The sequence below is a fragment of the Taurulus bubalis genome (genome assembly GCF_910589615.1).
Source record: "Taurulus bubalis genome assembly, chromosome: 9".
NCBI classification, from domain to species: domain Eukaryota; kingdom Metazoa; phylum Chordata; class Actinopteri; order Perciformes; family Cottidae; genus Taurulus; species Taurulus bubalis.
The window spans coordinates 2,673,128-2,687,225 of record NC_136597.1 but is presented as its reverse complement, the minus strand read 5'-3'; the positions used below and the strand labels follow the sequence as shown (position 1 = coordinate 2,687,225).

Sequence of the window (14,098 nt, the reverse complement as noted above, 5' to 3'; positions counted from 1 at the left end):
TCCCCTTTAAGAAAACCTGATGTTTTCAGTGACATTCCTACCACCAATGTGTCTTTCTTCACTGCAACATGCCACTGTTTCAGCCTCTGATAAAGATCTTCACAGCAGGTAAAGACTAAACTTCTTGTCCTGCTCCAGCTTCACTTTCTCTTTGAAACATGTTCAGGCAAAATAACAAGTTAAAATTTTGCCACTTTAAACCTTTCAAGTTTCTGCGTCGCTGGTCTGTCCTGCATTGCCAGGAATCCCACAATGCCTTGCGATGTCAACAACAACAACAACTTTATTTTGCGGTTTTAAAATCAACAATCATATATTTACAGATGTATTTGACTCATAACCATCTCACCAGTTTTCACAAAACGTCCAAAGTGACCATTAATCAATCAAACCCCTTTTTAAACTAAGTATAGAATGCCGTTGGAATCTATTCTACTTTGTTGATTAACTTTGTATGTCCAGTATTACAATGAGACAAACTTGATTCTGTAGACAGAATTAAAAAAAAAAATACTTTTAAATGAAGCTTCATGACTCAATGAATGATGAGATGTAGAAGATGAGATGAAGAAGATGTAGAAGATGAGATAAAGAAGATGAGATGTAGAAGATGAGATGAAGAAGATGAGATGAAGAAGATGAGATGTAGAAGATGAGATGTAGAAGATGAGATGTAGAAGATGAGATGAAGAAGATGTAGAAGATGAGATAAAGAAGATGAGATGTAGAAGATGAGATGTAGAAGATGAGATGTAGAAGATGAGATGAAGAAGATGTAGAAGATGAGATGTAGAAGATGAGATGTAGAAGATGAGATGAAGAAGATGTAGAAGATGAGATGTAGAAGATGAGATGTAGAAGATGAGATGTAGAAGATGAGATGTAGAAGATGAGATAAAGAAGATGAGATGTAGAAGATGAGATGTAGAAGATGAGATGTAGAAGATGAGGTAAAGAAGATGAGATGTAGAAGATGAGATGTAGAAGATGAGATGTAGAAGATGGTAGAAGATGAGATGTAGAAGATGTAGAAGATGAGATGTAGAAGATGAGATGTAGAAGATGAGATAAAGAAGATGAGATGTAGAAGATGAGATGTAGAAGATGGTAGAAGATGAGATGTAGAAGATGAGATGTAGAAGATGAGATAAAGAAGATGAGATGTAGAAGATGAGATGTAGAAGATGGTAGAAGATGAGATGTAGAAGATGAGATGTAGAAGATGAGATGTAGAAGATGTAGAAGATTAGATGTAGAAGATGGTAGAAGATGAGATGAAGAAGATGAGATGAAGAAGATGAGATGTAGAAGATGAGATGTAGAAGATGAGATGTAGTAGGAGGAAGTGGGAGAAGTGATTAGTTTACTCCAACAGGAGTGATGATCAGAGGTGCAGAGTTTTTACCATCATGATAAAGACAAGGACTGAAGTATGGGAAGAGTTTCTCCTTGAAGGAGCAGCCAGTAAAGGAGTAGATGAGAGCTGCAGCGTCTACAACATAGAAGGAGACCAGACCCTCCTCATAGTCCACAAAGACCCCCACCTTCTGAGGCCCAGACTTCAGGGAGAGAACAACTAGAGGGTCACCAAGAGCTTTGTACTCATTTCCATTTCTCAACCGTATAGTCCAGTTACCCTTCTGAGGACTCAGTAGAACGCTTTCTTTCCTGTTGATCGACTCTCTGGCCACTCCTAATATCCAGTCAGTCTTTCTCTTAACTTGAACATCGTAGTCAAATTTTCCTGAAGAGAAATTATTTGTTCCTAAAACACAGGGATTCAGAGAAAATCTCTGTGGATTGTCGAGTACATTTGGCTGCCATACCTTCCCAGTACGCACTTGTTTCCCGTCATCAGACAGGATGAGGTGAGGATTTGCTGTATCAGGATCAAGAGTCACGTCCACTGCAAACTTCTGGACCCTCTTCATCTCAGCTTCAACCAGCTTCTTTATCTTTTTAAGGAGAGTCTCCTCCAGCTGAGACACAGCTCTCCTCACAGTCCCCTCATATGAAGCTGGAGGAACACTGACCTTTGTCCAGTCCTTGGTGGGTGGTGGGAGGTGGATGTTGAGGGACTGGAAGCTCTGGAGGAGGTGGAGGTGGTCTTCAGAGAGGGAGAGCTTCTCCACCTCAGTGCTCCTCTTCATCAGCTCAGAGATTTCCTGTTCCAGCTCTTTGATGAAGCCTTCAGCCTGTTTCTTAGTTGTTCTCTTCTTCTCTTCTATGGTATTGATGAACTCGTTTAGTTTTCTCTCAACAGACTCCTTCAGATCAGTGAAGACCAGAACACCTTCTGCTTTCTCTCTGTCTGCATCTTCCTCACTGAGCTCCACTATGTGTTTGACCTCCTGAATCTTCAGTTGTCTCTTCTGGATCATCTCCTGGATTTCAGCCTCTGTCTTCTACAGCTCCACCTTCTTTCCTTCATATCCTTCTTTCAGAGGAAAAGCATTGTGCATCTTGTGGTCTAACAGTGCAGAGCATGCAGACACATGTCTGGTCGGTCTGACAGAACAGCTCCAGAGGTTTATCGTGCTTCAAACACATCCTGCTTTCCAGGTTCTCCACAGGCTCGATCAGCTGATGTCTCTTCAGGCGTGAAGCTGTCAGATGAGGCTCCAGGTGAGTCTCACAGTAGGAGGCCAGACACACCAGGAGGGACTTCAGGGCCTTCAGTCTGGTTCCAGTGCAGATGTCACAGGGAACTTCTCCTGGTTTGGACTCGTGTTGCTCTGAGCTGCTGCTGCTGGCTTTCTGAACTGAGAAACCATCTCAGACAACAAAGTGTTGACCTTCAAATCCGGTCTTGTGGAGAAAACCTCTTTACACAAAGGACACTGGCACCTGTCACTGACATTCCAGTGTTCAGTGATGCAGTTTTTGCAGAAGTTGTGTCCACATGGTGTGGTGACTGGATCAGTGAACACATCCAGACAGTAACGTAACGTTTCACTAGATCGGCAATAGGTACACTTTACAAAGTCGGATTTCAATAAATGACACTTTTTTGTAACTCTACGAGCTTGTATGAATCTAACGAAGTATGATAGATCTATGTGTGTAGTATGTTAGTACCTCGAAGATCCAAATACAGCTGGACTTGTTTTTGTGTTGCAGGGCGGCAAAGGTGAGCTCAAACCTGTTGGAGCACTTCCTGGTATCACCTGTCAAAACAGAGCAGGTTAGTGAGCTGTGTGGTTTCTTTACAACATCCTGTTGACAGTGTCAACATTAACACATAATGCTATATAACTGATATTAATAATAATATTAACAGAAGCAGTAAGCATACGCTTTTATTCTGAAGTCTATACATCTTCACTTCCTGTTTTATTCTGACAGCTTGATGGCAACGGGCATTACAATGTATGTATGTAAACATAGAAATGAAAGAATATGATGATGAATCTAGTAAACAGTCATCCACCACGATACACTTAAAGAGGACTTCAGTGATCAGCTGGTTGCTTGTATCTAGCTCCTTATTGGATAATGGATATATATATAAAACAAAGTTTACAGTGCTGGCTATAGTTACTATACAGATCAAATTAGTCCTGACCAATAAATACATGTAGTTTTCACTTAAAACATTATATTAACTGGTTTCCCTCGTCTTCATTTTCTTTTGCAGAGCTAGTTTGTGTTTTTTTCTCGATTTTCCATGTTTTTGAACGTTTGTGCTAAAAACAAAATTCACTGAGAAATGACAACAAAAACACACAAAAAACATATTACAAAGTTCCAAAGGACAGATTTATTTAAAAAGTAACATTTTACAAAACAATAATCTAATAGTGTAAATCCAACACCAACAAAACCAGATCTGCATCATTCTGAGACGAGCTCCCGTTGGACGACACAGTGTCTGATTCAGATAAAGAAGGATTTATTTTCTTTAGCTAACAGACACACACAGATCCAAGGGAGCAGTGCCGAGTCAGAAGGAACCGCCGGTCCCGCCTTCAGTTGATGGTGAGCACGTCGCTCTGGATCTCGTGGCTCAGCTGAGTCTGCAGGTCGCTGAGCTTCTTCTTGAGGACGGCCAGCGCCGACATGACGATGGTCTCCGGTCGCAGCGAGCCGCACGACTCCACGTTGTAGTAGAACCTGCGCGGGGAAGCGTCACACATGAGCTGTCGGACAATTATACTGAATAAATAAATAATAATAAAGTAAAATGTCACCTTTCTGGCTTTCCGTTGGGGTCGTAGGGAGCCTGCACCTCGTCCTCCTCAATCTCGGAATATTCGCTCTTTGGCCTGGGAACCAGAGTGAGACAGGACGCCAACTCATCGTTTAATATTTGAACAGCGACGTCACGAAGAGCCGCATTGAGACGGAAACGTACCACTCCTCGGGCCGGGGGAAGACCGTGTGCCTCAGCGAGTTGTCCGGGTCGTACTCGAAGGACACCCCCGCCGTCGGGTTCCACTTGGCGTGCTCCTTGCCGAAGCCCTTCTTGGCGTACGCCCTGAGCCGCAGCTCCTGGCCCTTACGGAGCTTCACCAGAATGATGTCTACGCCAGGAGGAGATGTGGGGAGAGTAGGGAGAAGATTCATGTTTCCAACGTGAGATGAGAGGATGGAGAAACACAAGGCGACCGTCAATATTATGGCGAACGGCGCTCACACCAAATGCGAAGCGAAGGTTTGGTAGAAACTCTCTGTGTGTGTGTGTGTGTGTGTGTGTGTGTGTGTGTGTGTGTGTGTGTGTGTGTGTGTGTGTGTGTGTGTGTGTGTGTGTGTGTGTGTGTGTGTGTGTGTGTGTGTGTGTGTGTAACTCGATGTGCAAGAACCACAGACCGTGTACGGCGTAACAATAAAGTCCCGCTGTGTTAAAGTTATTTTGAGTGTTGGTGTACGGTTCAGCTACACTGTTAGCATAGCTCAGCACCGATTGAGCCAAACTCCATTCAGAAAACAAGCATTTTAAACGTTTTTTGGTTATTATTTCGGCCAACAAACATTGTCGGTGTCGACATGGAATTTTTCCTGCAAGCCAATCAGAGCAGACTAAGGCTGCGTTCACACCAAAAATGTTGCGAATTAAGAAAGAGGAGCTAAAACAGAGCATTTCAAGTATATTCAGACAGACGGTATGACAAAAATAATGATTTCTGAACGTTAGCGCATGCAAACATGTTGTGAGAGAAACCCAAAATACAATCATGAACCTGAAAATGAGCATGAGGGTACGGTCCCTTTAACAGCCGGTGTTCACCCTCAGCTTACCGTCTTGTTCAACGTAGTCGTTGGGGTCATTGTCTCGACTCCTGGACGTCACCTGGAACGCACAATGACGACACGGTCAGCTTCTTCCGCTTCCCCTCGAGTGACTTCCGTAAACAGGGCCGCGGACTCACCGGGATGACTCTGGGGTTGTTGGACAAAAGGTCGCGTGAGGTCACGTGGCGCGTCTGGTCCTCGGTACATCGGACGTCCAGCGTCAACTCCACAGAACACTCTGGGCAAAAGTCATCACAGGTACAGTCCTGCAGGAGGAGCAGAACATAAACATGACATCACCAAGCGTGCAGACACTTTGAACAAAGATGTAATAAAACATGAAAAAAAAAAGACGTACGGTAGACACCGGAGGTTTCTTTTGGCTGATGGTCAGCATTCATGCTTTCTAGTACAATTTAGTCAATCGCAAACTAAAAACACATCTTTATCGACTACTAAGGAAAGTAGCACTTTAGTGGCACTTAAATGATTCTTACTGATAGCACTTTGTAGTTTAACTTTATTGAAAAAAATTGTCCTTTCTTGATTCTTGTTGTTCTGAGTTTGTCCTCATGGTTGAATGCACTCATAGTAAGTCTATTTGGATAAAAGCGTCAGCTAAATGAAGTGTAATGTAATGTAATGTGTGTTTTTAATGCAAAAAAAAAACAAACACCATATATGACTATATATATCGCGGTTGAAATAAAACAAAACAAATGGACCATCAGCAATCGGTATCAGCACAAAAAGAAGTAATCGCGTATCTCTAAAAAACATACACATATATATATATATATATATATATATATATATATATATATATATATATATATATATATATACTCCCTTTTTTTCTTCTGCTTATCCGATCAGTGACCTAAAGAATACGACCTGAACTATGGAGGTTTGAGATCAGTTGCGTCTTTCCTCCCGTCTAGAAGATGTCTTTGCAAAATCCCAATCATATTTTGAGATTAAAGCGGGGAAACGCCAGCAGCGGTCGCTCAACATCTCCGACACGACAGCGTACATACCCGAGAATACTGCAGCTTCTCCACGATGTCGTCGCTTGTGAGCGGAATGAGACCTGACGGCAAAGGGAAAACATCCATGATGAACTGCAGCTTCCACAGGACCTCTCTGGTCACCCAGCATCACTGACCACCGAGCCGAACACACCGCATACGTACCGACTCTGTGTGCGATGAACTCGTCGTGCAGCACGGACGAATTGGCGTCGATCTGGATCCAGTCGATCGCTGCAAATAAAAGCCACACAAGTTCCAGTGAGTGTTTGGAGTGATTTTGAGGCGTGTGACTGTCAGACGGACTACATTTCCCATCGTTCCAATGTTGCTGATGCAGTTGCAGCATCTTCACTCACTTCGACTTGAGTTATTTCGTCACAGATAACTATTTACATCCGGGCACACAGAGCAGAGGTCAACAAAAGGTCACCGTACCTATGGTGGCGACTTCTGACATGAAGACACGGCGGATGGAGTTGGCGACCCTGAAACGGAGACAGGCGGATGTTTTCAGATGTTTTCAGAGGTTAAATGTTATAATAGGGAACGGAAATGACACAGCATTCATCATGTGGGCTCACTGGGAAGCACACAGCAACAAAATGGACCTTTAAAGTACTTCCAATCCTCCCTAAAGCCCAGAGGAACCCAGACTAGCAAGTGGATATCATAGTTTCCCTCCATTGAAGCGGCACAGTGTATTCCACATAACGGAGCATTACTTTCAGTAACCATCTCTTACGTCGGTTGCGGAGAGTCTCAGTTACAGACAGCGTTAGCGCCGTTATTTAACATGTTAATGTACCGTTCATGTCTCGGAGAAGGAGAGGAAGAATGGCTGCTCTGCGCCACTCACGCGCTCTTGAGCGGACAACAGTGACTACTCACGCCAAGTCGGTGTTCTCAATGATAAATTTGACATTCTCGTCCGTCAGTTCTGTGATTTTCACCGTCGGTTGGTTAGCATACGGCATTATTAGAGTGAATTAAACCTACAAGTACGTTATTAAATCGTCCACACACTCAACTACCGCTGCTTCGAGTTGAAGGCCTCCGCAGAACTATTTACTACCCGCTGATTGGCCAGGAGATGTCAATACGAACGCTGATTGGTCATGATGATATATTAAGGCGGGTCCTTATTTCATATCCGGGTCACACGGTGCCTGGAGGTCATTTTCAAAATAAGAGCGCTAAAAAGAAAATCTGGAATATGAAGAATGCCTTACCTATGCGTACAATTTAATTGTACTATATTTTTTTTTCTTTTATGTTTGTAGATAAAAAAAAGACAATCTCAGTAACAATGCAGCAGTTTGGTGCAATGCACTAAAATAAGTGACTTTTGAACTGCAAACCTTACTCCATAAATCATCTAATGCAGGGTCTTCAACGTGTTTCAGGCCAAGGACCCCCAAACTGAAAGAGAGATGGAACAGGGAACCCCTACTATATATTTTGTATAAAATATTGTTTTATATTAAACTGGGCCTAGTGCCATGTATAAACATACCTTGTTTATACTAAGCTATTCTCTGTCTGTCAATGGCATGATAATCATGCATTCACATTGACGTTTTTATTTTAAACATAAATGTGGAAACGAAAATAAGGGATGGCCTATTAGTGCCACTGCCATGCATAAACATGCAATTCTGAAAATGGACAGATTCATGTTACTTTTTTAAAGACAGGCTCGTCTCGCGCTGAGTGAACCACGGAATACGTGCATTTTAGACTGAAAGATAACATCTTCTGCCTCCATTTGTCCATTCGCTACAATGTGTTGGTTATTGGATGTAAAGACATTTAAATGTGTTACATTCCATTATCCAAATCGCAAACCCCCAAATTGGGGGAAGAAATATGAAAAATTGTCAGACCGCCTGTTGAAGACCGCTGATCTAATGGAAATCTGAATTCACATTACCAGACATTAAAAACAAAAAACGCATACATTAAATATACAATATATAACTATGACTTTATTGAAGTTTTGATCCAACAAAAAAATGACAGATCATTATGTCCGAAGGGAGAAAAAAAGCTAAGCAGGAGAATGAACTCTTGTTACAGTGAAACAACACGAGCTGGTCTGAGCAGAAAGAGGCTTCACTAGGACTCAAATAATGCTTTCCTCTCGCTGAACATGATCCATAACCCAATACTTTCAGACTCTTGCAGTAATTCAGACGTGAAAGCAAAAAGACAATTGATCTTCAGCTCTTGACACCAGGCGGTCGGGATCAGAAGGAGTCAGAGAGGTTTCCATCATCGCCTCTGGTTCAGTCCCGTGAGGTTCTTCAGCTGGAAACACAAGACAAACATGCTCCATACATTTAAATGTCTTGACATAAAGTCGCCTTGTTATAGCACCAAATGTATAACTCTTAATGCGCGGTTCAATTGCTAATGCCGTCGTGAAGGAACATTTCAAAATAAGAGCGTGGACTCGACTGCGTGTATTACCAAGGGGAGGAGAGGTTTACTGGCTAATGCAGGTGCAGAGGTTTGGAAAACAAGAGGTTGTATACTGTGAATGAACACTTACTGTAACAGCTGCTCCCAGAAGCCCCTGCACCACCGTTTCACCCGTCGCCTGCGCCTAGAGAATGAAGTGAAACACGCGTGTGATTAAGGAACATATGATTGATTTATTGAAGCATCTTCTCTGCATTCGGTCCCATATTCTGGCCATTCTTATGTGTAACAGAGACAGGGGTATCCCTACATACAGTAACTATCACAAGGAGTCTTAACGGGCACATGCATCGCTTTACACCGTATCTCTACCTGCTTGGCGGTGGCGGCCATGTTGACGACATCCTGAATGCGGTTGTTCAGGAAGTCCCAGGTCTCCTGGAAGTCTGGGGAGGAGTCCTGCAGCATCACCAGCTCCGTGGTGTTATAGATGCCCGTCAGCGCCGCCCGCTTGGTGTACCAGTTCATCTACAGCAGAGAGAAGAGCAGAAACGTTAAAGCACACTTTGAAAGAGGCCTCAATGCGGCCTCACATTACACTATGGAGGTTTCTTCCCCTTTTTCCCTGTGAAAGGGTTTTTTCGGGGGAGTTTTTACTAATCCGATGTGAGGTCCTGGGACAGGGATGTCGTATGTGTACAGACCAGGGTTCACACACATTCTGACCAATGGATTTCCACGACTTTAAACCACATTTCCATGACCAAACATTTAGTGAAATCTCGGAGAGAAAATGTAATATTTAAACTCACAATGAGAATTCCAAAGCATACAGTAAACAACGATTATTGAACTTCTGACTGCAGCTACGATACGACGGACAGATAAACATTCCTGGTCGCATCAGCGGCCACGATGTGAACATGGTGGAGTCGGCGCTGGTGGGAGTAACCTGGGAGGTGGCCGGCCTCACAGTGTGGGGGTGGTGGTGAAAGGGGGACAGGAAGGTGTGAGCAGAAGAAGGAGCAGAAGAAGGAGGAGAAGAAGGAGGAGGGCTTCGTGGGCGATGGGATCCACTCACGTCTGTGGAGCGGTCGCCGGCGTAGTACCACATGTCGTCCACCAGGTTGGAGAGGTGCTTCAGGCTGTCTGGGATGTTGTGAGGAAGCAGCAGGATGCTCATCGCCTGAGGGCAGCGGCGAGTCAAAACATGGAACGTGCACAAGTATATATTTTTTTTTACACAAAGTAGTCAATATTGGTGAAGTAAATAAAATTTAAAATGTGTTTTCAAAAATTCAAAAAGGAGGCGAAGAGGCGAAAACCACATTTTAAAAATATATTATAATTTTATTTATTATTATTTTACTTCACCAATTTTTACACAAAATATAAAATATTTTTTATATAAATATAAAATATAAAATTTTGACAAAATATATTTTAAATATATTATATTTTATTTATTATTATTTGACTTCACCAATTTTGACACAAAACTATACATAATATATAGTGTGTGTGTATATATATATATATAGTTTTGTGTATTGACAATTTGACAAACAACTATCTATATATCGATATATATATATAAATATATATATCGATATATATAGATACATATATAGATAGTTGTGTGTCAAAATTGGTGAAGTAAAATAATAATAAATAAAAATATCATATATTTAAAACATGGGGTTTTCCCCTCTTCGCCTCCTTTTTGAATATATATATATATATATATATATATATATATATATATATATATATATATATATATATATATATATATATATATATATATATATATATATATATATATATAAGATAATCCTTTATTAGTCCCGCACTGGGGAAATTGCACAGACACATAGGAAATAAGAAATCAAGTAATATAAATAAACAGTAATAAAAACAGTAAAGAAGAATACAATAGCAATATTAAATATACAGACGGAATAAAAAAGTATATAAAAAGTATTTAATGATATATATTCCAGGTTATTCCAGGCAACATAACAGAATAAACACAGGGGTGAATATGTTCCCAGGTGTAATGTTTACCTGCGGCCAAGACTCCATGTAGGGGATGTGCATCCTCAGTCTGGTCTCCACCGCGGCTCTGAGGAAGTCTGCAGTCCTCTTGGGTCTGCAATGCAGACGGCATGGTCAGAGGCTTGCATTGGAACCCGACCTCTTCATTGTGTTTGCAGCTTGTAAAAACAACAGGTGTGTGTGTGTGTGTGTGTGTGTGTGTGTGTGTGTGTGTGTGTGTGTGTGTGTGTGTGTGTGTGTGTGTGTGTGTGTGTGTGTGTGTGTGTGTGTGTGTGTGTGTGTGTGTGTGTGTGTGTGTGTGTGTGTGTGTGTGTGTGTGTGTGTGTGTGTGTGTGTGTGTGTGTGTGTGTGTGTGTGTGTGTGTGTGTGTGTGTGTGTGTGTGTGTGTGTGTGTGTGTGTGTGTGTGTGTGTGTGTGTGTGTGTGTGTGTGTGTGCTTGCTTACTCGGCCTGGCCCAGCTGGACCTGGTTGTGTTGCTCAGCCAGGATGTCCGTCAGCTGGGAGTTACACTGGGCGACGAAGTGGAGGACCAAGTCCCCAGCGCCGTTAGAGAACATCCCAGTGGAGGCAGAGGACAGGCCCAGTGTCTGCAGACACACACACACACACACACACACACACACACACACACACACACACACACACACACACACACAGTTTGTTCTAAAGCTAACTCCACTTTTCCATGTTTTTTTAATAAATAATTATTTGTATTATTATTAGTTAAATCCTTCTTTTTTTTTTTAAATGAATTGTACAACACTTTGTTAAAAGAAAGCAAAGAAAACATCTAGTTTCAAATGAATCTTCATTATCGTTAAGACATCATCTGTATTATCAGACGGAAACTTTTCCTTCACACTTATTTATATCATCGTAAAAATAAAAATAAAAACAGAATAAAACTTCCAGATGAAAACATGCCCAGTGGCTGGTGCCAAACAGAGGTGACTGGGAGGCCTGGCGATGTTCAGCTCACCTCCGCAGCAGCAGCGATGGCCTCCGTGGACCAGCCGTGCAGCGGGACGAGCTCCAGGGCGGCCGCCAGGACTCGAGCCTGAAGCTGCTCCTCCGTTTCGTATTCCTCGTCCTGCTCTCCGGCCTGGTCCTGGTAGCTGCACGCAGGAGGAAAAAACATGGAGAAAGTAATAGTGATGCCACAATATTATCCCCATCATCATCAAATTCTGCTTAGAATTCATCTACAAAGAAATTGAATCCTTTTTAGTGAAAAACAAGATCCAAATATTTCTCATTACTAGTCAAAGTATTTCATAACACTTAAAATAAGCCAACAAGTACTTCTCAGTGAAATACAGGGACTGTTTTTGCTTTCTGAGACAATGCATCTTGAATACAATAATTACAAGATAATTATGATACACAACATTTTCCAATACTAGTCAAATATGGCTAAAGAATGAGTTTTCTCCGCTAATTTCCAGATCTCCTTCATGGAAAGGAAGGAAGGACGCTAATGTGTTGGTTCCATTGAGAGATTTTTATTTTATTATTCCAAAAAACAAACCACTTTGTATTCATGTTTCCCAAATTAAATAAATAAATAAAAAATACTAATGATAATAATAGTAACTAACTAAAAAATGTATTAATAATTGAAAAAAAATAATGAAAGTAAGAAAAATGACACTTTTACTTGTTTTATGTTTAAAGTTTCTGCAAAGCAGACAAAAAATAAATGTGTGTCTGTTCTTTATTAAATCAGGATAGACAGATTTTCAAGTTACTTATGTAATGATATTCACGATTATTTCATCTCACGCTGCGGTTGATGACGCGTCACTCAAGAAGTGAAGGTTGATGTTGATGGACTCACCTGGTGTTCGGCCTGGAGGCCTCGCGGTCAGAGGTTGGCGCCTCCGCCGGGTCCTGTCCGGAGTGGTAGTGCTCGTGGTGGGATGAAGATGAGGATGAGGAGGGTTTGTCAGACTTGGATTCATCCTGAAGCCTCAGCGCTGCGCGGTGGAAGCCTCGCGTCGGGCCGCCGCTCTGTGGGGTCGCTGCTGCTGGTGCACCGACCACTGGGGACAAACCAGAGAGCTTTAAGACCGGTCTGTGTCAGGTCCTGGTCCTCAGAGGACGTCCTCACACACAGGGTTCACACACATTCTGACAAATGGATCTCCAGGACTTTTCCATGACTTTAACCCAAATGTTCAATACAAACATTTAGTGAAGTCTGGGTGTAAACAGTAAAAAGTGAGTAAATGTAGTATTTAAACTAACAATGAGAAGACAAAGCATACAGTAAACCTTAAATGACTCAAATGAATGAGACAATAGTTTGATTAAAAGAATAAACATTTATATAGATGCCTGTATGTATGCCTGCTTATATTTCTTATATAAGTCTTTCTTTTAAAAGCATATTCATTATTTCAAACTCAGCGTAAATGAACGTCATGAACACATGAATATAACACATTTACATGACTTTTACTAAACTTCTGGCACTTTATTTTTTTCCAAGGACTTTTCCAGGCCTGGAAATAACCATTTCCAGGTTTTCCATGACTATAAGAACCCTGACGTTAACACTTAATACTTTGATTATTGCTTATCAAATGTAATCAATCTGGTAATACCAGTGTAAAAAAAAAATACATTATAATAATGACCTTAACAGGAGGAGATTGTGCAATATAGTGCATCTCAGTGCCAGCAACAAGTACAAGTACTAGTAATGCAATATAATGCAATGTATTGTAGTGTAATATAATGTAGTGTAATATAATGTAATGTAATATAATGTAGTGTAATATAATGTAGTGTAATATAATGTAGTGTAATGTAATATAATGTAGTGTAATATAATGTAGTGTAATATAATGTAGTGTAATGTAATATAATGTAGTGTAATATAATGTAATGTAGTGTAATATAATGTAGTGTAATATAATGTAGTTGTACTCAGAAGGAGGACGTCATTCAGGTGAAGACTTTAACTAGAGTTTCAACGTGTTTCTCTAAAATATTCAGTAGCAGCCAACCACCAATTTCACTGCTAATAATGAGTTTATATATAATAACGCTGCCCGGTTCTGTCCATCAGGTTCCCCGCCTGGGACAGGTGACTTTGGCCCGGACAGCTGGCCTCTAACTCGGGTTAGCTTCCTCCTCGTGTGGACACATGGCGGGCAGAACGGCCGTTGGCTCCATGGCAACGGCCCTCGCCCCTCGCTCCGTGGTTACCGCGGGACAGCGACGCGCAGCAGCCGCTCACCTCTGCTCAGACCCCGGAGTGCCCTTCCAGCCCGCAGTCCTCTCAGCAGCGCCGCCATGTTCAGCTGCTGTTTGCTTGCTTCTTCTTCTTCTTCTTCTTTTTGAGGGGGTTG

The 14,098-nt window shown here is 41.7% G+C and overlaps 2 protein-coding genes and 1 pseudogene across 4 annotated transcripts; all 3 read right to left on the bottom strand.

The window, feature by feature from the left end:
* Positions 1-1,358: 1,358 nt before the first annotated feature.
* LOC306741746 (E3 ubiquitin-protein ligase TRIM21-like) lies at positions 1,359-3,363 on the bottom strand (annotated as a pseudogene). Its single transcript has 2 exons — positions 3,344-3,363; positions 1,359-2,955 (listed from the first exon to the last, which is right to left on the bottom strand). The product of its transcript is annotated as an E3 ubiquitin-protein ligase TRIM21-like (transcript).
* A 387-nt stretch (positions 3,364-3,750) lies between these two features.
* On the bottom strand, positions 3,751-7,280 carry polr2c (RNA polymerase II subunit C). 2 transcript variants are annotated; one of them, XM_079223918.1, is made up of 9 exons: positions 7,152-7,280; positions 6,699-6,748; positions 6,426-6,494; positions 6,270-6,322; positions 5,370-5,498; positions 5,239-5,290; positions 4,355-4,523; positions 4,191-4,265; positions 3,751-4,113 (listed from the first exon to the last, which is right to left on the bottom strand). In XM_079223918.1, the coding sequence occupies exons 1-9, from the start codon at positions 7,235-7,237 to the stop codon at positions 3,969-3,971; spliced, it is 828 nt and encodes a 275-aa protein (XP_079080044.1). In that variant the 5' UTR covers positions 7,238-7,280; the 3' UTR covers positions 3,751-3,968. The 2 variants fall into 2 exon arrangements, with proteins under 2 accessions (XP_079080044.1, XP_079080045.1); XM_079223919.1 differs by lacking the exon at positions 7,152-7,280 and adding an exon at positions 7,069-7,142.
* A 948-nt stretch (positions 7,281-8,228) lies between these two features.
* coq9 (coenzyme Q9 homolog) lies at positions 8,229-14,077 on the bottom strand. The gene is made up of 9 exons (XM_079223203.1): positions 13,987-14,077; positions 12,580-12,784; positions 11,722-11,857; positions 11,187-11,329; positions 10,752-10,836; positions 9,766-9,870; positions 9,057-9,212; positions 8,815-8,868; positions 8,229-8,570 (listed from the first exon to the last, which is right to left on the bottom strand). Exons 1-9 carry the CDS (start codon positions 14,042-14,044, stop codon positions 8,535-8,537), a joined length of 978 nt encoding a protein of 325 aa, XP_079079329.1. The 5' UTR covers positions 14,045-14,077; the 3' UTR covers positions 8,229-8,534.
* Between the last annotated feature and the right edge of the window lie 21 nt (positions 14,078-14,098).

Excerpts from the sequence above, each read along its gene's own strand:
- polr2c (XM_079223918.1), bottom strand. The coding sequence starts at position 7,237 with ATGCCGTATGCTAACCAACCGACGGTGAAAATCACAGAACTGACGGAC. Across the intron at positions 6,749-7,151 it reads ATTGAGAACACCGACTTGGC|GGTCGCCAACTCCATCCGCC; the intron begins GTGAGTAGTCAC and ends TCTCCGTTTCAG. Across the intron at positions 6,495-6,698 it reads GTCAGAAGTCGCCACCATAG|CGATCGACTGGATCCAGATC; the intron begins GTACGGTGACCT and ends TTTTATTTGCAG.
- coq9 (XM_079223203.1), bottom strand. The coding sequence starts at position 14,044 with ATGGCGGCGCTGCTGAGAGGACTGCGGGCTGGAAGGGCACTCCGGGGT. Across the intron at positions 10,837-11,186 it reads GTCCAGCTGGGCCAGGCCGA|ACCCAAGAGGACTGCAGACT; the intron begins GTAAGCAAGCAC and ends TCTGCATTGCAG. Across the intron at positions 8,571-8,814 it reads TTCTGGGAGCAGCTGTTACA|CTGAAGAACCTCACGGGACT; the intron begins GTAAGTGTTCAT and ends TTGTGTTTCCAG.